Raw genomic sequence first — 26,459 nt, forward strand, 5'->3', positions numbered from 1 at the left:
ACATACATAGTAATCATTCAATACATGCTATATGACAGCCTGCAAATTCAAAGAAGGCAAAGTTTTTCTCCCATAATTCATTTCTGTAGCTTTCACACTAGCGAAGCATCTGGATACAAGGTAGGTGTCCACTCCATACTTGTGGAATTAACAAACACACAGAACATCTGCAGTGCTGCCAAAGTTCTGTTATTGATCTAGGTAGGGGTTACATGAGGGTGTATGCTTTCTAATTTTTAAATTGTACATTCATCGTTTATGTGCTTTTCATAATATAAACATTTTTAAAAGTCAAAAGTCATGACTCTGTATATTTCCTTTACACTATTGTTTCCCAGTGATCTTTTAGGCATTGTTTGAACATCTCCAGTGGTGAGAACCCGACATCCCTTGGTGTGGCCTATTCGCCATGGCCTTTAAGTGTTTTAAGATTGACACAGTCCTTCGCAGCCTATACACTGCTCAGGTGGAGTTGTCTACAGCGTTTAGGTAGAAGAGCATAGTGAGAGAGGAAGAAATACTGCTGGGCTCACTGAGCCAGGGTAGAACATCAAACAAGCTGCCTCTTCAAGTTGAGTGAGTTTAAGCAACTGTGTATTACAGGCCTTGCTTCTGTGTTTAAAGAAGTGTCTCAGGTGAGTAGCGTCCATTTTGTCTTTCTTGGGAAATACAGAAACTTGATTATTCCTCTGTATAGCTCAGAAAAATAAAGTAAAACCAGAAAGGTGGCACTAGCCATTTTTCTAGGTGAGAGCACGGACTGGTTCTAACTAGCCATTTTCTGAATTGACTTGAGTTGACACATGCCCATAAATCTTTGGTTTCCTTCTGCATAAAATGAGCTGGCTGGTTTTTCACTGCTAGCTTCAGGAAGAATATTAGAAAAATTTCCTAAAGTCCTTGATCGCTACATAACATAGGTACTCCCGGACTATGTGACTCCATATGGAAGGTCAGAGGTAGGTGGAGGAGTCAGAAAGCCAGAGAGACAGGTGCGCGCATATGTGTTTATGTGTGTGCGTGTGTTTGTGTCTGTGTGAGTCCGCATGTGTGTGTATATGTGACCTGTGTGTGAGTGTTAAAGGGAAGAGCAGGAAAAAAGCAGTTTCTCGCTATTCTCATATTCACAATAACTGAAGAGTGATTTGTCTTTGCTGGAATTGCTTTTGCTAAACAGCTTTACCAAGGCAACTTTTCTGATGTACATCTAGAGAGTTCACTAGTTAGTGGTATCCTCAGTATCAATCTGATTCTGTTTTTCTGGAGAAGGAATTTGTACATTTCCACACAGAAACAGCAAAATAAGCGAAATGTAAAACATATGAAGTAAGATAGAAAAGCCATCTGAGTAAGTGGCCTTGGGATGTTTGAATTTCAGGTGTTCTGGGCTGCCCACTCCCTGGTGCTGGTCAGGACTCCCTCAAACACGCGTTTGCCAGTGCTTCTGTGTGATTACCAAGTCTTGGTAACATCTTATAAGGCTAAAGAAAGGGTGTGGGGACAAATTAGTATTTTCTTTCTTCTGGAATTGAAAGTACTTTTAAACATGAATAACTTTGGGAAAGTTTAGGAAAAGATGCTGTGAACTGCATGAGGCAGTTGGAATTGATTACAGGTGTGGATTCACAAGGATCTCTAAGACCCATCTCATCACACAGCATACATCAATTGCTACATGTCAGGTATTTGGAGGAATAAACAAGCTTTAGTGAACCTGCTTCCATGTGTCACATTGTTTCTATAGCAAAAATATGTTGTGAAGTTTAGATAAATGATTATAAACATACTTTTGTAACACAGCCCCGTTTATACTGAATTTAATTTTTCATCAAACAAATGGAACTCATTAATTTTTATCTTCTTTGAACCTGCACAGAGAAACCAACATCCTTGAATTCCCAGGTCTCATAAACAAATGCTGCTATTGAAAAGAACCCACGTATCTTCCAAGTATACTAAGCATAATTTAAAATAATCCTTTTGCTTTCCGTCTAACTGATGATTGATTTAGAAAAGCATTTGTGCTGTAATTGTCTTTAATAAAAGAAAAATTTCAGCCACCTTTCAGATAATTTAGATTTTTCCAAAGTAAAGGACTCAGAAGACTTTGCTTCCTTGTGTTGCCTCAAGTTACGCCATTTCTCTGCTCCATTTGTCCCTCCACAGTCAAAGGGAAACTAAAACAGAAAAATACCCGTTTCTTGTTGTTGTTGTTGTTACTGGTACTAGAATAAACTTCCTGTGGGGAAGGAATAAGAACTGGCTTATGTAAGAATTTTAGTTATCTACATTATTCCCTAAAATGGCATTGTATGCATTAATATGAAGTATAACTCATCTGAGGAAATAAATGTTCTCAAACAGGAACTTTTGGATTAAAGAATTGTTTAAATCAGTTTTACTTATTTTAGGGGAGGCTAGATTCAGAGTTTTAAAAAATAGCTATAGATTTTAATTAAAATTGTAGCACTCTAAAAGAAGAATATTATCTGCTTCCACATCTTTAAAAAGCAGAATTCCAGTTAACTTGACATGCAACAGTTAATGAAACAGTTAATGAAAAGTTAATGAATGCTTTGGAAAGCATTTCCAAATATGGCCACTAGATGGAGGAGAAGCGAAGAAATCTTTTCAACCACCTGTCTGACTTTCTTTGAAACTGCGAAATGCCAGTATTTTTGTACCTCAGTTTCAGTGTTAGCAGAGACTAGAAATAAAATGCTTCCTATACACAAGCTTTCCCAGAAGTGAAAAAAAAACCGGATTTTAAACTCCAATACAGATCGTCAGTCCTGATTTAATTTATCAGATTATGGAGCATTAAATTACTCCCATATTAACATTTAAGCTTTTTACCCAAAAAGTGAGGCATCATGACTTTTTAAGATACATTACTGTATGAAGTTACATGAAATACTTTTTCCTAGTTATTACAATGTTTCTAGACAATTTTAACCAGAATCCTTGTAGGAATCACCTTTAAACCCAGTAATACATACTTTTTGATATTATCTGCTTATACCACAGTACTGTGTCATGAATGACATATGTGTGTCATGAATGATACATATGTTACAATAATGAGAAAAGCATGTAAGCTAAGAGGGACAAGCATAAAATTCAAGAAAAGTTTAGAAATAGCTTCTATAATGCCAAAATTGTGAAGTTTATCACATACGTATCCCAACTACTTAGATTTTGTATGGTGGTAAGAGATACCTGGTAATCTATAATCTGCTTACTTCCTCAATTGGACATTTTTTTTTTATTATACTTTTAAGTTCTGGGGTACCTGTGCAGAATGTGCAGGCTTGTTACATAGGGATACAGGTGCCATGGTGGTTTGCTGCACCCATCAACCCGTCATCTACATTAGGTATTTCTCCTAATGCCATCCCCCTGACAGGCCCCGGTGTGTGATGTTCCCCTCCCTGTGCCCACGTTTTCTCGTTGTTCAGCTCCCACTTATGAGTGAGAACATGCGGTGTTTGGTTTTCTGTTCCTGTGTTTGTGTGCTGAGAATGATGGTTTCCAGCTTCATCCATGTCCCTGAAAAGGACATGGACTCTGTCGCAGGAAGTCAGGGACCCCAAACGGAGGGACCGGCGTCAAAATCGAGAGAATGAACAAGCCTTCATTGCCATGGCACATTTATATAAAAAGAAAGGGAGAGATGTTGCGGGAAGTCAGAGACCCCAAACGGAAGGACCAGCTGAAGCCACGGCAGAACAAAAATTGTGAAGATTTCATGGACATTTATTAGTTCCCCAAACTTTTATAATTTCTTATGCCTGTCTTTTCTGTAATCTCTGAACATAAACTGTGAAGATTTCATGGACACTTATCACTTCCCCAATCAATACCCTTGTGTTTTCCTATGCCTGTCTTTACTTTAATCTCTTAATCCTGTCATCTTCTTCGTAAACTGAGGAGGATGAATGTCACCTCAGGACCCTGTAATTGTGTCGACTGCACCAATTGTTTGTAGAGCATGTGTGTTTGAACAATGTGAAATCTGGGCATCTTTAAAAAAAGAACAGGATGGCCGGGCGCGGTGGCTCAAGCCTGTAATCCCAGCACTTTGGGAGGCCGAGACGGGCGGATCACGGGGTCAGGAGATCGAGACCATCCTGGCTAACACGGTGAAACCCCGTCTCTACTAAAAATACGAAAAACTAGCCGGGCGAGGTGGCGGGCGCCTGTAGTCCCAGCTACTCGGGAGGCTGAAGCAGGAGAATGGCGTGAACCCGGGAGGCGGAGCTTGCAGTGAGCTGAGATCCGGCCACTGCACTCCAGACCGGGCGACAGAGCAAGACTCCGTCTCAAAAAAAAAAAAAAAAAAAAAAAAAAAAAAAAGAACAGGATAACCGTGATGTTCAGGGAACAAGAGAGGTGACTTTGAACTGGCCGCCAGTGAGCCGGATGGAACAGAGCTATATTTCTCCTCTTTCATAAGCAAATAGGAGAAATATCACTGAATTCTTTTTCTCAGCAAGGAACATCCCTGAGAAAGAGAATGCACCCTGAAGATAGGCCTATAAATGGCCCCTTTAGAAGGCGTGCCGTCTTTTATGGTGGAAGCCAAAGGAATGAAATAAGCCCTGGTCTCCTGTAGCACTCCCAGGCTTATCAGGACAAGGAAAATTCCTGCCTAATAAATTTTGGTCAGACAGGTTGTCTGCTCTCAAACCCTGTTTCCTGATAAGATGTTATCAATGACAATACGTGCCTGAAACTTCATTAGCAATTTTAATTTCACCTCATCCGGTGGTCCTGTGATCTCGCCCTGCCTCCATTTGCTTTGTGATATTTTATTATCTTGTGAAGTATATGATCTCTGTGACTCACACCCTATTCGTGCACTCCCTCCCCTTTTGAAAATCACTTAGAAAAACTTGCTGGTTTTATGGCTTGGGGAACATCATGGATCCTGCCGACATGTGATGTCTCCCCCGGACACCCAGCTTTAAACTTCTCTCTCTTGTGCTCTTTCCCTTTATTTATCAACCCAGCCGAGACACTTGGGAAATAGAAAAAAACCCACGTTAAACACCAGGAGTGGGTTCTCCTGATAGAAGTCATCCTTTTTTATGGCTGTGTAGTATTCCATAGTGTACATGTGCCACATTTTCTTTATCCAGTCTATCATTGGTGAGCATTTGGGTTGGTTCCAAGTCTTTGCTATTGTGAACAGTGCTGCAATAAACATCCATGTGCATGTATCTTTATAGCAGAATGATTTATAACCCTTTGGGTATATACCCAGTAATGGGATTGCTGGGTCAAATGGTATTTCTGGTTCTAGATCCTTGAGGAATCTCCACACTGTCTTCCACAACGGTTGAACTAATTTACACTTCCACCAACAGTGGAAAAGCGTTCCTATTTCTCCACATCCTCTCCAGCATCTGTTGTTTCCTGCCTTTAAATGATCGCAATTCTAACTGGTGTGAGATGGTATCTCATTGTGGTTTTGATTTGCATTTCTCTAATGACCAGTGATGATGAGCTTTTTTTCATATGTTTGTTTGTTGGCCACATAAATGTCTTCTTTTGAGAAGTGTCTGTTCATATCCTTCTCCCACTTTTTGATGGGGTTGTTTGCTTTTTTCTTGTAAATTTGTTTAAGTTCTTTGTAGATTCTGGATATTAGCCCTTTGTCCGATGGATAGATTGCAAAAATTTTAAAACAGAAAACTGGGCTATATTCTTCAGGCTCTGGAGGGTTTTTGACCATTCCATGGACCCTACTGAGGTATGGTAGTGAGCAGTAAACTTTTGGCTTTACTAGCATTTTCTTTCAGGGTCTTTAAGTCCGAGTCCACCAAAACTAATTCCTTGTGCTCCTTCCACCAGTCATAATCTGTCACCATGGCGATACTCGCATAACAAATTCCAGCCTCCCTAGCAAGGGCCACCTCTGGAACTGTGGGCATGTTGATAGCATCTACCCCCAGGTGCAGAACATGCAGCTGTCTGCCCAAGAGCTGAAACGAAGTCCCTCAGTTGTGACCACTGTCCCCTTTGAATGGCACCAGAGTCCTAGCTTCTTAGCCGTCTCTATAAGAACCTCTCTCATTTGGGGGCAAAACGGCTTGGCTATTGGAATATGGCACAGTCCTCTGGCACAAGAATGACTTCATCCTAGAAGGACTGAGGTCTCAAAGAGGTCCTGTCAATGAACTGATCAATGATGACAATATTGCCAGGTTGAATCTCCTCCCTCAAAGAGCCACAAGCTGTGGTCCCTAGGACACGAGTACAACCCTCTTCCTTCCAAGCCCAGACGTACGCCTGGTAGCTGAGCTTGGAAGGCTTGAGGGTGTGCTGCCTCCCATGCCTTGCAAGGAGGATACAATCAACATTTTTTTATCTTCCCCAAAATTCAGGCATCAGATGGCTTGCCAAATGAAGTATCCACATATTTTTCAGTCCTTCCTTCTAAAATTTCTGGATCATCCAGGCCTGTTGCACCAATTATTACAATCTTCATGGCAGTGGTGGTGGTGCTTGAGGCCATGTCTGCACGGGAAAGGAAGCTGCAGTGGGTGAGCACTTGGGACTAAGGGAACGAAGTGGGCCAAAGAGCGGCAGCTGTTGAAAATATGTTTTTCTACCATTGTGTACGCTCTTCGGCTTACAGACCAAAGGATGCTACCTATATGGTCGTTAAGTAGTCTTCTTTCCAAAGGCATGGGTTTGCTTAGGAAGATGGTGGTTAAATCGAACTTTTGATTTACTCTTTATTTACATATTTGTGTGTGTGTGTGTACACCAATTTTCAGGTATAGGTTTATTACATACAGTCACAATCATATATCTCTCTATGCATATATATATGCATATGTGTGTGTGTGTGTGTATATATATGGCCATGTCTGCATGAGAAAGGAAGCTGCAGTGGGCATATATACACACACACACACACACACTTGTATGTATAGGTATATATACACACACATACACACATATATGATAATTTTTGTAAATAGATATTTGAAGGCCAATGGTCAGTCCAAGTATGTAGAACACTGGGTTACTTGAAAGATACCTTATAGAATCATTTGACTTATTCTAGACTTGGGTGACTTAGGAACTGATGTTCCTATGTTTCCATCAGATTACTTGACAAATAATTAGAAGATCTAGGTTTTGGTCCCAAGTCTGACACTAACTGGCTATACAATCGTGATAAAATGCTTAATATCTCAATTCTTTAATTTACTCATTTTTACAACGTACTAGATTTCTATGGCTACTTCTAACAGTTTATGATCTATACATTTACTGAGACTCTCTTAACCTCTTGAAATCTTGAGCTCAGAAGTATTTGAAATCCAACAGTCTGTAAGTCCTTAGAAAAACGGCAATACTGGGCTAAAAAATACTAAATAAGTATGCAAGAATAGGTTTACTTACAGTCACAGTCTTAGCATCCATCTTGGTGAATATGAATTCTCCTCCTTCAAAGTCATCATTCATATATAGGAGAGCACTAGAAGAACGAAGAGAAAACCATTTGTCTTCTTATATGCTTATGATAGCATGGTCATAGAATACTGAAGACTGCTGATGTACCGTCCAGCCTCCATTAGTAAGTTTCCTTTGAACTAGACATTGATATAATTGGCCCTCCAAACTCTTAAAGAGAAGATCAGATAGAATTTGGGTTATACCTCTGAAGAGGTTACTTATTCCACCTTTATTAAAATTGTAATCATATTTCAAAGCTTGTCTCATATTTCACTTCCTCCACAGAAAACCTAACTAGTTTTAATTTAATCTAGCCCTCTGAACCTGCCCACCTATTTACAACTCTTCTTCCCTTATATAACTCTAAAGGATTTTTGTTTGTTTGTTTGTTTGTTTTGTTCTTGTTGTTGTTTTTCTCTTTAACTTGCTGGAGAGTTCCTTGTGGCCCAGCCACGCCTTGCAGATAGCGGGCACTTAATAAATGTTTTGGAATAGAGTACAGTGTAGTAACGATGAACACATGGTGATTATAACTCCTGATTCCTTACACACTGAAATATCTCTCAGTAGGTTAGGACATTCTTTTCTCCTGAGTTTCTAGTGTCTTATTTGTAAAATGCAGACATCGTTCTTCTTGGGTGTCAATAGATACGTGATGTGATAAAGTCCTTATGTAGGCCAAGACTCCATGCCCTTGTATTCTGACTGAAATACACATACTACAACGAATGTTCCAGGGAGAACAGGAATTTAAAAAAAAAAAAAAAAAACACATAAAATTTACTTTTCATATTAAAACAAAATGGACATTTTGTGAAATGGGCTGCACAATGTACACAGTTTTTAAGATGAAAGTGAGATGATAATGCCCCTTATTGGTTATGGCAGCTGCTTCAGAAGATTATCTGAGAATTTCTGCCTCGGAGAAATGAACACGACATCAAGCAAAACAGAGCACCTTTCCGGTTTTCATTGTTTGAAAACTGTTAGGTAAAAGCTTTGTTTTGAAGCAGGTTCTAGCTATACCTATAGTCTCGAAATGTGTAAGCAGGAGGCTCTTTCCAGCATTCATTGGCCTCTGGATCCAGCAAACAGTTGTCAGCATGGATGGGATGACTGAGGTCATTTCTTCTATCCTGCTGACCTGCCAGAAAAGGGAATAGGGAAGAACAAGAAATGAAGTGCAGCAACTTCCACCAAAGTAACTGACAATCTCTCTTCTCCCAGTCCTGATGATCGTTGCAAATGGGGGGAGGCGGACAACAGGAAAGAACAGATAAAAGAACAGTGGACAAGTAGTTGAGTCTCTGCTCTGGTTCTGGTATGAAGTGGCTGTGAAACCTTGAGCATGTCACACCTGTCTTTTCAGCTATAAAAGTTATTTCTGATATAAACATACATGAACAAATTCCATGCATTTCATGGGTTGTACTTCATGTAGGGCAGCAAAACAATGGGGAGGAAGTGAAAAATTAAAAAAAAAAAAAAAAAAAGATTTAATTCAGCTAAAACTTCCCAAGTGTAAAAGTCTACTCCTGTGACATCATTCTCCTCCCGCCGCCCCATTCAGGGGGCCATAAGACACAGGAGGGCATAAGACATAGAGGAGAAATAATGATGAGCAGGGACTGAGGAGGTCTCTGTGTTTTTAAGATTATTTCTTGCAATCATCCCTTCATCTTCTGCGCTTCCACGTAATGCTGGTAGACATCATGGTGACTGTGATTTCCATGCTCCTGATTCCTCAAAATGGCAAACCTACAGCAGAAGAGCATTTTTTTTTTTCTTCAAGACTTCAGCAATTGGGGAAAATTGATTTGGAAGGGAAAATGTTCAGAATGAGGGTTTTCTGGAACTTCAGAAAACCAAAATGAAGAAAAAGAGAGAAGCAGAATGAGAGTTCATCAGCTACTTTTGTTTTAGAAATCTAGAATTCATCTAAAATATTAATCTACCCTGCTGTAGAGCTTTGCTTCACCTTGTTTCATTTCCCAATGTATTGTGGGTAGAAGGGAACCCTTTCAGACTGGAATCTCACCAGACAGGGCTGTTCGGCAGACCATGTGTGTATAGGAAAAATACAGAGTTGAGTTCAGCATAAAATAAGATTCTACAATCCTTCGAGCCTTTTCACTGATGTCATAAAACAGACGAGCACTCTTCAGTGGAACTCGACCTTCATAACCAGACTAAAAAAAAAAAAGAACATGAGAAACAAATGGGTTCATTGGAGGATGTAAGAAAAGCAGGCATTACATTGCATTGAGCCAACATAGAATTATCATGTCTGCATTGACTAATGGGAAGACTACTACGTGTTTGTGGATTTCGGTTAGGACATTGTGCCATTGGAATAAACTTCCCAATAGCAGATGGAAAGCTAAAAGCTACTTGGTTCCTCTTCTCTTCTATTATAATATGTTCTACTGTCCTCTCTAACAACCCTTCCTGCAGTAGAGAATAATGACTTGTTTGAATATGTTTTCACTATTAGATCATGATCTTACAAAGAAGGCTTGTATACTTTTTGTCAGGAAATCTAAAGTTTGATAAGTTGATGCCTGAATGGAGGAATGATTAAATACAATGAAGGTTCCATTTCACACTTGCTTTCTTCAACTGTTCTGATAGGTGCATATTTGAAACTTTTTTCTCTCCTATATCTGCCGTTTACAGAAGCCTGAGGCTGACACGAAGGAATTCCAACCCAAAAGAAGTTAAGACTTTACTTTGAGCGCTTTCAGGACAGTTGCACCCTCAAACTTTTCATTGGGTGTATGGGGTGAAGTTTTTCCTCTGTATCCATCACCAACAAGCATGATTCCCTGGAAGCAAATACAAGAAGATGCTTCATCAATGATAACTATGAATTCATTGGGTCACTTTCTGCTTTGGCTGCCAGAAAGCTGAGAACTCTAGTCAGTGCTAAGAACCATCTCCATTTTATTCCAAGATGCTGGTATAACTATTTCTTTTAATTAAAAGAGACATCTTTATTTAATCTTCATTCTACATTTTTATTATCAAATACTATCACCTTTTATGAAAATAAAAAGAATGTAAATTATTGATATATTGGCTAATTCTCAATTAAAATAAAAGGATTTATCCAGCAACTTTATATGATGGGCAGGGACCTTGCTAGATGGCTGTTAGCCTAGGAAATATGCCAGTAGCTATTCCAGATCCCACCTGGGAAAACTACAATAATCCCAACCCGAAGGCTATAAAAGTTCCTCAAAAATAATTTATGTCTTTCTCCGAAAGAAAGCAATATTTCAGGGCCTTTCCTCGGCTCCAGATGAGACCAGGACCAAAGCAGTTCCAGCTTCTTGGCAGACCAGTGCAGTGAGCTCCCCTCCTTCTCCCGGTCCTCACACTGGCCACACTGTGGAGCTCCCGGCACTGTTCTTCCGACAGGACATTATCCAGGAGAACCCGCTGAGTCCCATTCAGCTGCTCTGAGTTGTAGACGAATGTGATGTTTTCATAGAGCAGAGGACCACCTAAAGGAACAGAGCACATTGTCTTCCCTGTTACCTCTGTCCCCAGAAAGGAAGCACAGAATACCAAATAGCTTTCAATGTGCAATTCGAGTGAGTTCGTTTCCTCATGAATATTTAGAAATGCAAAGACAAATTGCGAATTAGGAAGCTTGATAAACACAATATAGATTCAGGAGAAAGGCAGATGTCTGACTATCAGGTTTCCTCATAATGTCATAATAATATTACATGTGTACATTATTTGGAGAGAGATAGAACTATTTTTGCATTTGTTTCTAATGCTGATCCCAAAAAGTCGACTGGGCATCTCATGGGACTCTCTTCTGAGAAAGCCCACCCTTGTTCACAGTCCCTCATTCATACCTCTGTCGCAACACCATAAATTGCATGTTTGGGTCCCCAGGTATGACATGCACACCTCAGTTTCACTGGTGTCTAGAGCAACACCTTCACCAGGTAATTCAGGTAGTCACATCCAAGTCAGGAGTCACTTGACTCCTCCTCAGTCTTCTTCCTACCACATAACTGACTCTAGGTTGTCTTGCTTTTGGAGTGTTTTTCTCTGTTCTCTAGGCAAAATCTTCACGTTTCTATTTCCGCACAGGAGGGTTTCCTTTAGGCATCTACTCTCTTCCCAGAGAGAGACCACAAGTTTATAAAATTAGCTCCGGATAGGCTCTTCAGAGGGTGATGCTTTTGGATCACATTTTAGGTTGTGAAATTACAAAATCCAGACCTGACAAAGTCCTTTTCTCATAGAGTAGGACTGAAGGACAAAGCCTGTGATAGAGAGGAAATCTCCTGATGTAGTACAGTGCAGACATTTTGAACCAGAAAATCGAACAGAAAAGAAAACACTACTTCTAAACCATTTATCATACTCCCAAAGGGCCTGATGCGTGCTTGTCCATAGCAACAGTTCAAGATAAGGACAGCAGCGGTAGGGAAGGCACAACTCCCTCCCACCCCAGGTCTAGCAAAGGTCACCAACACGTTAGCCTAAAACACTTCTGTAGGAGGAAGAAGAGACAATTGAAATTGATGTCTACTTTATCTCTATAAAATAGATTAGTCAGCCTAGGGAAGATCACTAGCTAAATGTTTATTAGTCTAGCTAGGATAAAAGACTCACTACAGCTCATGATTAATGGAATATTAAAAGAATGAGGTAGTGTTTCTCAATCTGGAGTAACGTTCATTTATCTGTTAAAGCAAAAGTTCCCTAAGGAGCTCCAGTGCTGACAAATTATTTTTACTCTAATTTTACTTCTATATATGCAATCATAAAATTATGTGCATATTATTTATTTTAGTAGTTTCATACAGTACCCAAACTAATTTACAAGTCTAAATAAAAGCAAGACCATAAAATGAACTAAATTCCAATCAACAAATGAAATGGTGAATGTTATTTTTCTGAAAATAAAAAGCTACTTTCCACATGAATATTCTACTCACTGATCTGGTCTGGGTTCTTTTGAGCCAGGATTCCTTATAGTACTGTTGGTGTGTAATTACTATTCTACCACAACATTTCTCTAGTTAAACTACTACACAATCTTAATGTATCATGATTAATTTTGGCCTTTGTATCAGTCCATTTTCTTGCTGCTAATAAAGACACACCTGAGAGTGGGTAATTATAAAGAAGAAGAGGTTTAATGGACTCACAGTTCTGCATCTGGGGAGACCTCACAATCATGGTGGAATTTTAATGGACTCACAGTTCCACACCTGGGGAGACCTCACAATCATGGCGGAAGGCAAAGAAGGAGAAAGTCATGTCTCACATGGTGGCAGGTGAGAGAGTTTGTGCAGGGAAACTCCCGTTTATAAAACTATCAGATCTGGTGAGACTTATTCACTACGAGGAGAACAAACCACCCCCATGATTCAATTATCTCCACCTGGCCCTGCCCTTGACCTCTGGGGATTATTACAATTCAAGGTGAGATTTGGGTGGGGACACAGCCAAACCACATCAGCTTTCACCTGAGCCTAATACATGATTTATAAGTTCATCATATTTCATTTATTTCAAGTCTTTAATCACTGAAGTATTATTAATTGGTGTCAATATGACCATAACTGTGCCCACTGAACTATGGAATCCCATGATACCACCTGGCTAGAAGTTGATCCCTTACATAACCCCTAATTGCTTCTCTTAATTTTTGAAAATTGTGATCAAAATTTATAAATATGGAATTTTCGGAACCCAAGAATATATCCATAAGCCCTCTGTTTCAGTATCACGTCTTTTAGTTGAATAGAAAAATATGCTTTTCTATAATTCACTATTTCTCAAATTTTGTTTCATTGAAAGTTCTGGGAAAGTACTGGGTTAAATAAAATATAAGAGGACGTCTCAGAACTTTTAATATGTGAACAGGCCTTATTAATGTCCTAAGCAGTGATATAATATGCAGCAGTTTTTAGCCTTAATTGAATACAACGCTCTCCCTCCCCAACTCCCCCAACTTCCTTCCTGCAGCACAGACTTTACGATGGACTGCAATGATCATTGCCTCTCGACATTCATACAGCTGTGCAATTTGCTTCCCACAAGTGCAAGTGGAACCTGGAACTTACTTCTAAGCAGTAGAATATGACAAAAGTGATTAGGTGTCATTTCTGTGACTACATTACATAAGATTGCAACTTCTATCTTGCTAATAGACTCAGTCTCTTGCCTTCTCCGCTGGCAGGCTGTGAAGCAAGTGGTCATACTGGAGAGGATCATATGGCAAGAAATAGAGGGGATCCTCCAGCCAACAACCAACTAGGAACTAAAAGGCCATAGTCCAACAACTTTTTAGGAACTGAATTCTGCTATCTAACTTGGAAGAAGATCCTTCCCAGTCAAGTCTCGGAAGAGACCTCAGCCCTGGTCAACAACTTGACTGAAACTGGTGAGAGGGCCTGAAGCCAAGGACACAGTTACGCTCTCTGCAGACTCTTACCCCACAGAAACTATGAGATAATAAATGGATATTTTCATAAGCTGCTATATTTTTGTTATTTTTTTCACAACAATAAAAAAGTAATCTTTAAAAAATTTATTTGACAAGGTCTCACTGTCACTCAGGCTGGAGTGCAGTGGCACCATCATCATGGTTCACCGCAGCCTTGACTTCCTGTCCTCAAGTGATCCTCCCACCTCAGACTCCCAAGTTAACTGGAACTGCAGGCACATGCCACCATGCCTAGTTTTTTGTGTTTTTTGTTTTTGTTTTTGTTTTGTTTTGTTTTGTTTTCAGGGTCTTGTTATGTTGCCCAAGCTGGTCTCCAACTCCTGGACTCAAGCCATCCTCCCTCCTCAGCCTCCCAAAGTGCTGGGATTAGAGGCATGAGCCACCATGCCCAGCCAAGTAGTCTTTTAAAAATCCCCCCAAAACATCTTAGCATGGAAGACAATTTGCAAAAGGCTGCTCTAATCTATGTAGCTGATTAAGATTTGTAGTCAAATTGAGATAGGCCTTCCCTCGAATATTTGGAAAAGTGAACTGTATATTCCATTCCAATTTAGAAGTATAAAAAGAAATGTTCCTTCAACAGGAAGGATGAGATACTTGTAGATTCACTGAAAAGCATTTGCTAATATAAAACTAAAATATAAATGAAAGACAGATGAGAGATTTAGTGAATTAAGTTGGTTTATACTTTGCCAAGTTTTTCTCTTTTTCTACATTGAAGGTGTATTATTTGAAACATAATTAGCTTATTTTCAAAATATGATTTTGAAAGTTAGCAAAACTAAAATATTTAGGAAAATGTCTATCAGTCTTAAGCTCCATTATAAGTATGTATTATCATTACTATCATTATTGTTGAATTAATAAGCTACACTTGGAATACTGTAATAAGTTCTGACTGAGACACCTTAATAAGCATAGAGCCTTAAGAGAAGGCTATGGGGATATAGACAATTCTCCTAGCATTTCATAAGTAACATGCAAAGATCAAGTGAAGGAAGAATGCAACATGGAGTCTTAAATATCTGAATTTTGGGTTCCAGGAGAATCTGCATTAGAAATCTGCCTTTCATGTAGCTAACGTAATCATTAATATTAGTAAGTATAGAACTTTACACAGATATTTCCCACATGTACATTTAACAAAAATGACCCCTTACCCATCCACTAACCAAAAGGAAAAAAAAAGATAAATTAAACCCTATCATTCAACAGACAAGTCAACCAGCCTACATATGACTAGTAGCACACCAGACAGAGGAAAACATTAAAATAAAAATTAAAATGTAGTCCAATAAATTGTGGTTTCTGGGGCCTGATTTGATGGCTTCAGCCAATTCTTAACCACAGTCCAAGAAGATTTAGTCAAACAACTTAATTCTTCTCTCATTCATAAAGTATGTGCCTGGCTCTGACTCTCTGGTTGCAACAAAAAGGGATCATCTAAGAAAGTACTCCCTTGTACTCCCTGTCTGGCTCATGGCAAGAAGAATCACTTTATCAGAAATTCAATAGTGTCATACAAAGCATGATGGGGTAGGCAGGCTAACAAGCCCTTATATGAATTCAGCCTTTCACAGTTTAAGAAAAAAAAAAGGCCAGACACGGTGGTTCACACCTGTAATCCTAGCACTTTGAGAGGCTGAGGCGGGCAGATTGCCTGAGCTCAGGAGTTCAAGACCAGCCTAGGCAACACAGTGAAACCCCATCTCTACTAAAATACAAAAAAAATTTGCCAGGCATGGTGGTACATGCCTATAATCCCAGCTACTCAGGAGTCTGAGGCAGGAGAATCACTTTGACCCAGGATGCGGAGGTTGTAGTGAGCCAAGATCACCCCACTGCACTCCAGCTTGGGCAACAGAGCGAGGCTCTGACTCTCAAAAAAAAAAAAAAAAGCACTTTTGATGTTCACCATCTTAAAAGAGTTACTATCCTTCTTTTATAGATAAAAATCATGGGGCCCGGAGAAATAGAGTCACTAGATCTGCATCACCGTGGAGCATATCAGACTAAGATAATCCCAGAAACTAAGCTTCCTGATTCCAGGTATATTCAACATTGTTTCTACTACCCCTCTACTGACTCTGGAATCATATTCATGACAACCTTTAAAAATCTGGTGGGTAGGCTGAGCATGGTGGCTCAGGTCTGTAATCCCAGCACTTTGAAAGCCCGAGCCAGTTGGATCAACTGAGGTCGGGAGTTCGAGACCAGCCTGATCAAGATGGTGAAACCCCGTCTCTACTTAAAAAATAAAAATAAAAAAATTAGCCGGGCATGGTGGCACGCACCTGTAATCCCAGCTACTCGGGAGGCTGAGACAGGAGAATCACTTGAACTCAGGAGGCAGAGGTTGCAGTGAGCTGATATCACATCACTGTACTCCAGTCTGAGTGACAGAGTGAGACTCTGTCTCAAAAACATAAAATAAAATAAAATAAATCTGGTGAGTGAAAGGAGAATGGACAAGTGACAGCAATGTTTTTTAGTGACTTACCATATCACGCATGTTTCATGGACTGAAGCCACTGTGGGATGTAAATAGCCCTGAGTCACTGCATCTTAATGCTTAGGAGCTGTCCAGTAGGAATAATACTAAATACTAAACACTGTTAGGCATCCAAAGTAGATGACAATCTCTTTGGGGAAGATGAGAAAAGCTGAAGTATACTTGATTCTGCGGCACATGCCTCCCTGACATCCCATTTTAGTGAAATTAAGATGTGAAAATGTTGCTGGGCGCGGTGGCTCATGCCTGTAATCCCACCACTTCGGGAGGCTGAGGCGGGAGTATCATGAGGTCAGGAGTTCGAGACCAGCCTGGCCAATATGGTGAAACCTCGTCTCTACTAAAAATACAAAAATTAGTCCAGTGTGGTGGCCCACGCTTGTAGTCCCAGCTACTCAGGAGGCTGAGGCAGAAGAATTGCTTCAACCCTGGAGGCAGACATTGCACTGAGCCAAGATCGGGGACAGAGCGAGACTCCATCAAAAAAAAAAAAGATATGAAAGTGTTTTCTGGTTGGAAACTTTGTCTCTATCTGCAATTGTTCTTAATTTAGATCCTAATTAGGTATTTGATGACTGCACAACAGGATTTTTAGTGGTGATATAATAAGAAATATGCTGGTCTTTATCCCTTGTTTCTGGCACAGAACTCCTAAATCCCTTGGAATTTCCCAAGGGATAAGAGTGTCCATTTTTACTCATAATGAGATCCTTTTAATCACACTTAAGCTTATGCAGATGAGGTGAATTAGGGTAGGGACCCTGAAAAGACTCAGAATGGGGCTGGTCACCAGAAAGACCAAGTGATCAGGAAAGTGAAACCTTTAGCCTCACCCACAGGCCTCTGGGAAAGGAGTTTCGGGCCTGCAGATCAAGCTCTATAAAAACTCTTGAACAACAAGATTTGATGAGCTTCTAGGTTGCCGAGCACGCGGAGATGCTGGGAGGGTGGTTTGCCCACGGAGGGCATGGAAGCTTCTCCTCCCATCCCCCCATACCTTGCCCTATGTACCTCTTCATCTAGCTGTTCATCTGCATCCTTTGTGATAAACCAGTAAACACAGGAGTTCCCCTGAGTTCTGTGAGATGCTCTAGCAAATTAACCTAATCCAAAGTCAGGATCATGGGAACACTGGTTTGTAGCTGGTCAACGAGGGGTTGGTCAGAAGTACAGGTAACATCTCATACTTGCAATAGGCATCTGAAATGGGAGTAGTCTTGTGGGCTAAGCCCTTAACCTGTGGGATCTGACACTATTTCCAGACAGTGTCAGAACTGAATTGGATTATCTCACACTCAGTTGCTATCCACTGGAGAATTACTGGTGCATGTGGGTGAAACCTCACACACATCTGGCCACAGAAGTATTTTGTATTGAATATGAGAGTATGGTAGGCAAAAAAGTTTGTTTGTTTTTCCTTCAGACCAGTAGTTTCCCAGAAAACATTCCATCCTACAATCCATTAGCCACTTCAACCTAGACAATTCTGTAGACATGGTAGATTTGGGTAGCCCAATTAATCATGATCCTTCTCCATCACATGTAGTCTTCTGTCCTGCTGTTCTATTAACCTTCCAGTCAGTTGCTGGACACCAGATTCCCTGGTAGCCAGGGGGGGAAAAAATGCATTGAAATTTGGCAACGGTCCTGGAGTTTCCCAAACATTTACAGCAATGTGTTGGCTTATTGGCATGAACTTCCTGGGTGATTTCTCAGCCTAAAAGGCAACATGAACTCTGGCTGACCATGAAGCTCTCTGGCATTTGTAAAACAGCTTGGGCTTTGTGGCTGCAAACTGAGGTCCAGGTCAGATTAGATGAGCATATTATCCTGTTTACTGCTTCAAACTGACTTGGAAGCTAAGGAAGGAAAAGGATGGGAAATGTGAGAGTTGTAGGAGCCAAAAGTTTCCAAACCAGAGGAATGTGCTGACAAGGTCTCCTGGGGAAAGAAGTACTGTACGTCTTCCCAGTGCAGCATTTGGAAAGCCTCTTGTTGTCTTGCAATTATTTAATCAAAAGGTGATACATTTTTGTTATCTATACAATTCTATGTTTCATGCAGCAGGTGAAGAAGTGAAAATGGGATTTTGGGTCAAAGGTCTGGATTCAAGTGCCTGTTCTGAGCTTCTGAGGCTTTAAAGAAGTCACTAACTCTTCCTACATGAGATGCTGTTTAATATTAAAATAGTGTGCCAATAAATATATTGTGTGCAAATTTGCTGGGAGATCATAAAACATATAGAAATAATAATTGTTAAGAATTACTACTGCTGTTAGCATTACTATTGCTGATAGTTTTTATTAATCTAACAATGCTTGGCTCTGCTTAAAAACTGTTTTTGGCAACATTCCACCTGTGCCCCACTAATTTTCATCTTACATAAGTAGGCACATAATGTTCCCTTGCTTCATCTCTGTGCCTTTGCTCAGTTTCTTTTAACCACTAGAATGGTTCCCTCTACATCCATGCATTCTACTACATTCTGCTTTCTCTAAAGACCATGCTCAGATCTATGTGTTTCAAGCATCTAAGGTTAACTAATCTAATATCCCATGTGGCTGGTCTCCTCTCCAAGTTCCTCTGATATACAGTCTGTCCCACACTACCTAGCTCTTACTGACTGTGTAACAGAAGTAACCCATAGGAAATTGCTAAGCCTCCGGTATTCTGAGAATGGTGATGACCATGCAAGATTCCTTGGGAAATAGATGAGGGAGTGAATTTGGAGGCTTTTTTTCTTTCTTTCTTTCTTTCTTTCTTTGGGAAACCTACGGTAATAATACACAAATCTAAGACATTCTTTTTCTTTTTGTAAGTCTTGCTTTCAGACTACTAGGGAGTATAGTAGTTTAGTCCTATTCTTTATTTTCTAGAGAAAGTGGGTTCTTCCTTGATCTGGAAAAGAACTGGTCAAGCCCCATCTTCCCCTTCTCCTCCTTTATAGAGTAAAAGCCCACAGCTACTTACCTTCTCTTAGGTCTCGATCTATCTTGGGTGATAACTTTTTTCCCATTGACAATCCGTGAACTTCTGCTCCCTCCATATTCACTCCTGAAGGGACCCTGCCCATTCAAAAAATTTAAAATGGCAATTTGTCACTGAATAACGATGCTCAAAGGCAAAGAATACTTTAACCAGGTAGTCTATGACTCTATATTGTGTATTTTGTTGTATACAAGTTCGCCTGTCTTTTAAAGTCAAATTAAATGTCACTGCCTCTATGAAGTTCTCTATTTCCTCAGTGAGTTTGCCTTATTTCACTCCTCTAAATCTTCTTAGCAACCTTTATTACAATTTATTGTATTCATAACGTAACCCTCTTCAGATTAGTCTCTAATCTCAAGTAGGAAAAAAATTATCATGCGCATCTTTGTAATGCTCAGAGTGTCCAGTGTGGCCTGGAACATGGCGTGCATCACTGAACAACTGTTGGATTGAAATAAATTATGTCATAATGTAGTAGTTCTTGACTATTGTGAGAAAGAAGACACAGGTTTGTCATTTGCAAACACACAAATGATAGCAGGCTGTCCTTTATATACATAAAATTCGAACAAATCTAAATATGTATATACATTATTGGATCTCTTGAAATAATTTTATGCCACCCAAGGGTTGAGTTTTTGAAGTCTAGTGAAAGACTTCAAGATTCTAAACAAGAAGATCTGGATCAGTCCTTCCTTTGTGATACGACTCTAAGCAAGTTGCTTGCTTTGTCAGGGCCTCAGGTTCCCAATTTGAAAATCAATAAGCTGGACCATGTGATCTCAAGCAGGTGTTTCTAACCTTCTGAGTTTCAGTTCTTTAAAAGATGTAAATTGACTTTTGTCACTTTAAATAATGAGCTTTCTTGATTTCTGATTCAGTTAGTGACACCTAATATTTTAGCTTGCAGTATAACTTTCTGAACTTCATTATTTCAAGTAAATACGGTAAGGGAATTCACCACCAAAAAACCCATTTCATAGTTTTTTCTGTTAATAAATCAAAAACAGTATCCAATCTTCTCAGATTTGGAATCATGGAATGTTAGCACATAGAGATTGCCTGATTTAACTCTTTTTTTTCTGGAAGGAAAAAAAAAAAACCATGAGACCCAGAAAGCAGAAGATATATTACCTAAGGTTACAAAAACGTGGCAGGAAGAGCTGGGACCTGGCTGCAGAACTCCTAATTCACAGCTTACAATTATTTTATTATATCCCCTTACCTCTCTATGATAGGTTATGATACTAAGTATTTCTCCTTATAAAAAAACCAGTTTGTATTCTGAATGGACTTACCGATTCTCATCCTGTCGTCCTCCATACCTGATCCAATAATTCTGTTTTGAATCGATTAAAAAAAAACGCAGGAATTTTGTCACTAAAACATCACTTACAGAATTAAGGTAAAATAAAATATGCACAAAACATTCAAAAGATCTATAATTTAGGAATTTTGTACATTGTGTAAAGATACAATATATTTATATTTTATAGATTAATGCAAAGAAAGGCTAAAGTTAGTGGAGATTTGGCAAGGGCAAAATGAAATACAAATCGATTTTTTAAATAGTATGGAATTAGCCTGGATATCCATCCTTTTGTCCAAGAAAGTGGCTTGGAATTTGGTGACAGAAAAACATTTCAAAGAGTATTCAGTTCAACTTCTTTATGTTTTCTGAATAAAATAAACAAACAAACAAAATCCAGCTTGAATAATCATCTGCATATATCATGAAATTAGTAAATAACATATTCTAAGGTCTCTTGGATAACATAATTTTTAAAGAATAATAAGTAAGACCAGATATAAATAGTAATATATTAGAAGGTGTTGTATTGGAAATACTACATTAAAATTAACCCATTTTAAAAAGTGTGCCTATAAAAACATGACATAAGAAATGAGACAAGGTTGTAAATGAACATATTATAAATAATTTTATAAATGTATTAACTTGTATATCATTTGAAGAACTTACATAGTAATCAATGGATAAATGAACAAAACCCATGCCCAAATAATTAAAAGAAGAGAAAAAATAGTTAATACGTGAAAAGGTTTATTCTTGCTAGTCATCAAAAAATTATAAGTTAAAATGATGTATTATTTCATATATAATACATAAATAATAAAAGTGATTTTAAAATGTTATTTCTTACTGCTGATAAATTTGTGGTAAAATGGTACTTTTGTGCATTACTAGGATTCAAATGCCCTGTTCAATCTGTTGTGAGGTATGAGACTTTAGAGGAGTCACTAAATCTTCCCACATGAGATAGTGTTAGTATTAAAATAGTGTGCAAATAAATAATTCCAAAAGAATTATTTATTCTCTTAATAATCATATGAGTATATATATAATTGTAAATTAATAATAAGTAATTTCAAAGAGAATTATCTTAGAAAAGCAATTTAGTTTCAAGAAATTTAAAACCTTATGTCCTTTGATGACAGAATAATTCCACTCTTAGGAATTTATTTTAAGGATATAGTTCAATAGAGAAAAATGCTTAATACATTTTGTATAATTCAAAAATCAGAAATAATTCAAATGTTCAGCAGAAGAGTTCATTTATTTATTGTACATCAATTCTACCTATCTAAAATTCTAAATTCTACCTACCTTTTAGATACGAAAATGTATCTAAAAATACCTTTTAAAGTTATACAAATGTAGAAATTTCTTATGATATCTTCTTAAATAAAAATCAGAATACAGATCTCTTTATACCATAGTATATGTTTCTGCAAAAGATAAGTCTTCACATAAACGATGATTAGAAGACAACACGAAAAAATGCGGTGAAGTCAGCATGATGGGTGGTAGGATTGTGACTGGTGGTATTTTGAATTCTCTTTAATGTTTAGGTAATATACAAGCATTAAAAGAAAACCTAAAACACCACATCTGGAATTTAGGAAAAGGAAACACTCCGGGGCAGATGAGTTATACACAAAACACTTTTACCCAATAGATTTGCTTTTGACTTTGGACCTCATTAACATGGAATGACTGATGTGGAAATCCATTCGTCTTTTCAAGTTCATCAGATATATTGAGTAAATATCTCCCACCCCTATTTTGACCTCAAGGAAGGCATTAAAATCTTAGCTTTTTGAGGTAAATGGCAAAAATGGAGGCAGGTAATAAAAACATAAAAAGAATTCCACTGAGTCATTATTTTAATAAACATTTCCCCTTTCCTCTTACCGGTTCAGTGTATGAAAACCCCAGACCTTCTGCAGCTGATTTTATCAGCTCAGATTCTAGCTTATGACGTTTCACAAACATTGTTAAATCCTAGAGAAAAAAAAGTAAAGAAAGACATTTTTTATTTAAATAACAGGTAACAGATATGATAAATGTTCAGGTGGCAATATTTTCATTAGATAGTCACAAGTGAGCTAACAAATATTCAGAGCTGCAAGACATGGCCCCATCTCAACATACTTTCACATGCTAGCACGTGTGAATAAAAATGTGCCTCCGGCGTAAATAAAATTGGAAAGAACTGAGTTCTAGAACCTTTGCTAAATTGTTAGATATCTTTAAGACCAGGGTTGTATTTTTGTCAGCTCTTCCCAGAACACATGCAGAATCAAGAATTTCTTTTCAAAACATTGGTCTCACCTCTCTGGCCTCAACAGATGCTGGGTCAATGCTGTCATCCAGCAGACTCTCATAGTAATCCACATTGTCTAGGACATCCTCATCATCTGGGTGGCACAGAAGATAGGCTTTGGCACATTCCAGGGCTTTCACATACTCACCAACTGAAAGACAAAGGAGTTGCAGCATTAGAGTCAGCTTAGGTCTGTCCAAAGGATTTTAAAGGGAGGCCAGCAACATGTCTACAGAAGTCAGCATTAAACATGGATAGAGGGAAGATAAATTGAGGCTCAGCAGTAAAAGCAGAAACAGTCACAGATAAAAGGAAAGACATTATTTCAGGTATTCAAAAGTTATTACCTTTGGTCTGCTTTGGTGCTAGTTGTTTTGCACAAATTATCAAGTTTTTATCTGAAGATGTTTGTTGACAACTTTTATTCTTTAACACAGATAAACAGAATTGTATGAGTTAATTCTGATTTTTGTACTGAATTTGGGTTAGGTAAACATCCAGAAGATGACCTTTGCAACAGTAATGTATCATTTTGTACATAACGTACTAGTAATATAAGTGCTTTTAAAATGTTATTTTTCATGGCTGCAGTTTGTGACAAACTGGTACCTTAATGCAAAGTCCTTCATAGAGTCCCAGATGTTCTGGAGGAAGCTCCTCAAATCCCTCACTATACAATTAGAGCAAATCCAACAGTAGCAAACTACTAAAAGGAACCAACAAAGATGTTTCCAATATAAACTTTTCATTACAGAAATATTTAGCTATTACAAGGGAAATTGTAAATGTATGCTTTGTTTTGAAAAAGGTCACAACATTGGATTTCTTCTAATGGAAATTTACAGTATATGTATGTGTGTGTATATATATACACTCTGAGATGACCCTGATTTTTAAAAAGAATGATACAAATTAAGCAACTCTCTCAACTTTGATTCACTGTTTATGACTTCACATGATTCATTGTGTGCCATCAACACCAGGGTAATAAATAATGTTTTGTTTTTGGGAAGGAAGAGGATTTTGCAAAGTTCTTTTTAAATTGAGTTAAGGCCGGGCGCGGTGGCTCAAGCCTGTAATCCCAGCACTTTGGGAGGCCGAGACGGGCGGATCACGAGGTCAGGAGATCGAGACCATCCTGGCGAACATGGTGAAACCTCGTCTCTACTAAAAAATACAGAAAACTAGCCGGGCGAGGTTGGCGGGCGCCTGTAGTCCCAGCTACTCGGGAGGCTGAGGCGGGAGAATGGCGTAAACCCGGGAGGCGGAGCTTGCAGTGAGCTGAGATCCGGCCACTGCACTCCAGCCTGGGGGACAGAGCGAGACTCCGTCTCAAAAAAAAAAAAAATAAATAAATAAATAAATAAATAAATTGAGTTAAAAAATATTGTCTAAAAAATCATGCAAAATGTCAATCTAGTATGATTTTCAGTAAATTATCACAGCATTACATTTTGTACTTTGCCCATTGGTGAGTTCCCCTTCTGCTCTTCTTGTCCTGTGGCTCAGGAGAGAAGAAATGCATAAATTCCTATTGCTTTGATAAGAAACTGAAGAAGTCAGGACATTAAATTACAAAAATGTGATGTCTGTAATGACGAACCACAACCCCCCAAGAAGTCTTCACGGATGATCCACGCTTTACCTCGATAGTAGGCAAACTGTAGGTAATCATAGTGCAGAGGAAGAAAATTCTCAATGGGTGAGAGGCGGCCAGGGCGGGTGGCAAGTTCCCTCACACATTCATGCTGACAAACAAGCACCTGCATGTAGTGATCTGGAAGACAAGAGCCAATACATGTGTTCTTCCAGGCTGCTGAGTGGCCAAACGTCAACGTCACAGTCACAGTTACTCAGGGCATTCCTCACCTCACCACACTCGGAGAGCAAAATTACTATAATCCTCACTTTCGGACTGCAAAACCTTTTTACAAAGAAAGTAGGTGACTTGCCAAGGTCTCCTGATCCGTGATCACTAGAACGACAGCAGATTCCAAATCCTCTAGCTCACAGTCTGTTCTCTGTACCTCACTCTTCCCTTCCCATGCACACTTTTTATGCCCCACAGTCCACTTTCCCCCACCTACACCCAGCTGAATATCAGTTTTCATATTTAACAACTTTGGGGCCCCTCTTTGGATATCTTAGATGGTTCGAAGGGCCCTGGAAGTGGAAATGGAAGTTCAGATGCTAGTAAATGTTAAGGAACAGTTCGGAAAAAGAAACAGCCATGGATGGGGGAAATTCAGGCTGAGAAGTGAAGCAAAAATGCTCTTTTTCTTTGTTAACATTTTCAAGCCAATTTGTCCTAAAGGAGAAATAAAAACTCTTTTTTTGTTTTTTTATGCCTATTGGTCAGAAACTTATTCTACACAGTTATAAATTAGTCTATCGCCTAGACATTATATATTCGAATATTAGGGATATTGTATATTCTTTACCAGAGACTGGTAAACTAGGGAGAAGGATAAAAGGAATTTAAATGAGCATTTTATTTCCTATTTCTCTTCACTCCCCTTTCTATCGCTCCCATTCTTCTTGCTGGAGGGTCCTGAAGTGTTGGGGTTTGCATGTCTCCTTGAGCCCTGGACTCTATCTTATCAAAGCCTGAGATGAGGAAACACAAGTGGTGAATGTCCCAGAGAGGAAAATGCCTCCTACGTTTTATCTTGACTGATTTTTACAATGAAGATGGATGCATTTTCCAGAAAGAATAGTTCCTTCATGCCTGTGCTGAGTGTGTTCTTTTGAGGATGATGATAAAATCATTGATCTCATAGCTGTGCAATTTAATTTACCACAACTGCCTTTTTTTCAAAAGGTTCCCTGTTTCGTCTGAGTTTGGCTTGGATCTTGATGATTTTGCAGAGGGACCCCAAAACACAACAGGAAGGAAATGTGCATTTTCTGGTGCGGGGAAATGTGCCAGGTTTGCATAACTTGGCTAACTGAATGATTTATAGCACAGCTAATAGAATCTCTAAAGCCCACTGGTTATTAACCCCAGTCCAGGGGATGTGAAGGAAGAATGAGTTCTATTTATTTGATTAGCATGTTGGAAATAAATAACCAGCTGTTTTATTGCTTAAGAAAACAAAAACAAACAACCTTCAAATGTTTTCTCCTACTCAACTTACCATTTGCATTTCTATTTACTTTCTAATACACATTCCTTTTAATTCCAAGTGACAAGCAAAAGGTAAAGGTGAAAGATATCCACCAAGAACTCAAAATCTGAATGGGAATATTTTTTCAAAGTGGATATAAATAGCAGCAAAACAGGAGTGACAGAAACGTATCCTTTAGGGTTTCATAGCAGGGCTGGTAATAAATAACTGCATTCAGGAGCCATTTGTATTTTTCCCCAACTGTTAATGTC

General features: G+C 38.8%; 1 protein-coding gene and 1 pseudogene across 1 annotated transcript in view; both read right to left on the minus strand.

Moving 5' to 3' along the window:
• P3H2 (prolyl 3-hydroxylase 2) overlaps positions 1-26,459 on the minus strand; it is a 175,227-nt gene that overhangs the window by 7,903 nt on the left and 140,865 nt on the right. Inside the window, 10 exon segments of the mRNA XM_033213046.1 lie at positions 7,420-7,495; positions 8,500-8,617; positions 9,512-9,662; positions 10,203-10,298; positions 10,852-10,979; positions 19,437-19,531; positions 20,753-20,793; positions 22,669-22,758; positions 23,089-23,231; positions 24,726-24,857. Coding sequence (XP_033068937.1) covers positions 7,420-7,495; positions 8,500-8,617; positions 9,512-9,662; positions 10,203-10,298; positions 10,852-10,979; positions 19,437-19,531; positions 20,753-20,793; positions 22,669-22,758; positions 23,089-23,231; positions 24,726-24,857 — 1,070 coding nt within the window.
• Positions 5,681-7,354, minus strand: LOC117084377 (annotated as a pseudogene).

Source organism: Trachypithecus francoisi, unplaced genomic scaffold (genome assembly GCF_009764315.1).
Source record: "Trachypithecus francoisi isolate TF-2019V2 unplaced genomic scaffold, Tfra_2.0 Lachesis_group0, whole genome shotgun sequence".
NCBI lineage: Eukaryota > Metazoa > Chordata > Mammalia > Primates > Cercopithecidae > Trachypithecus > Trachypithecus francoisi.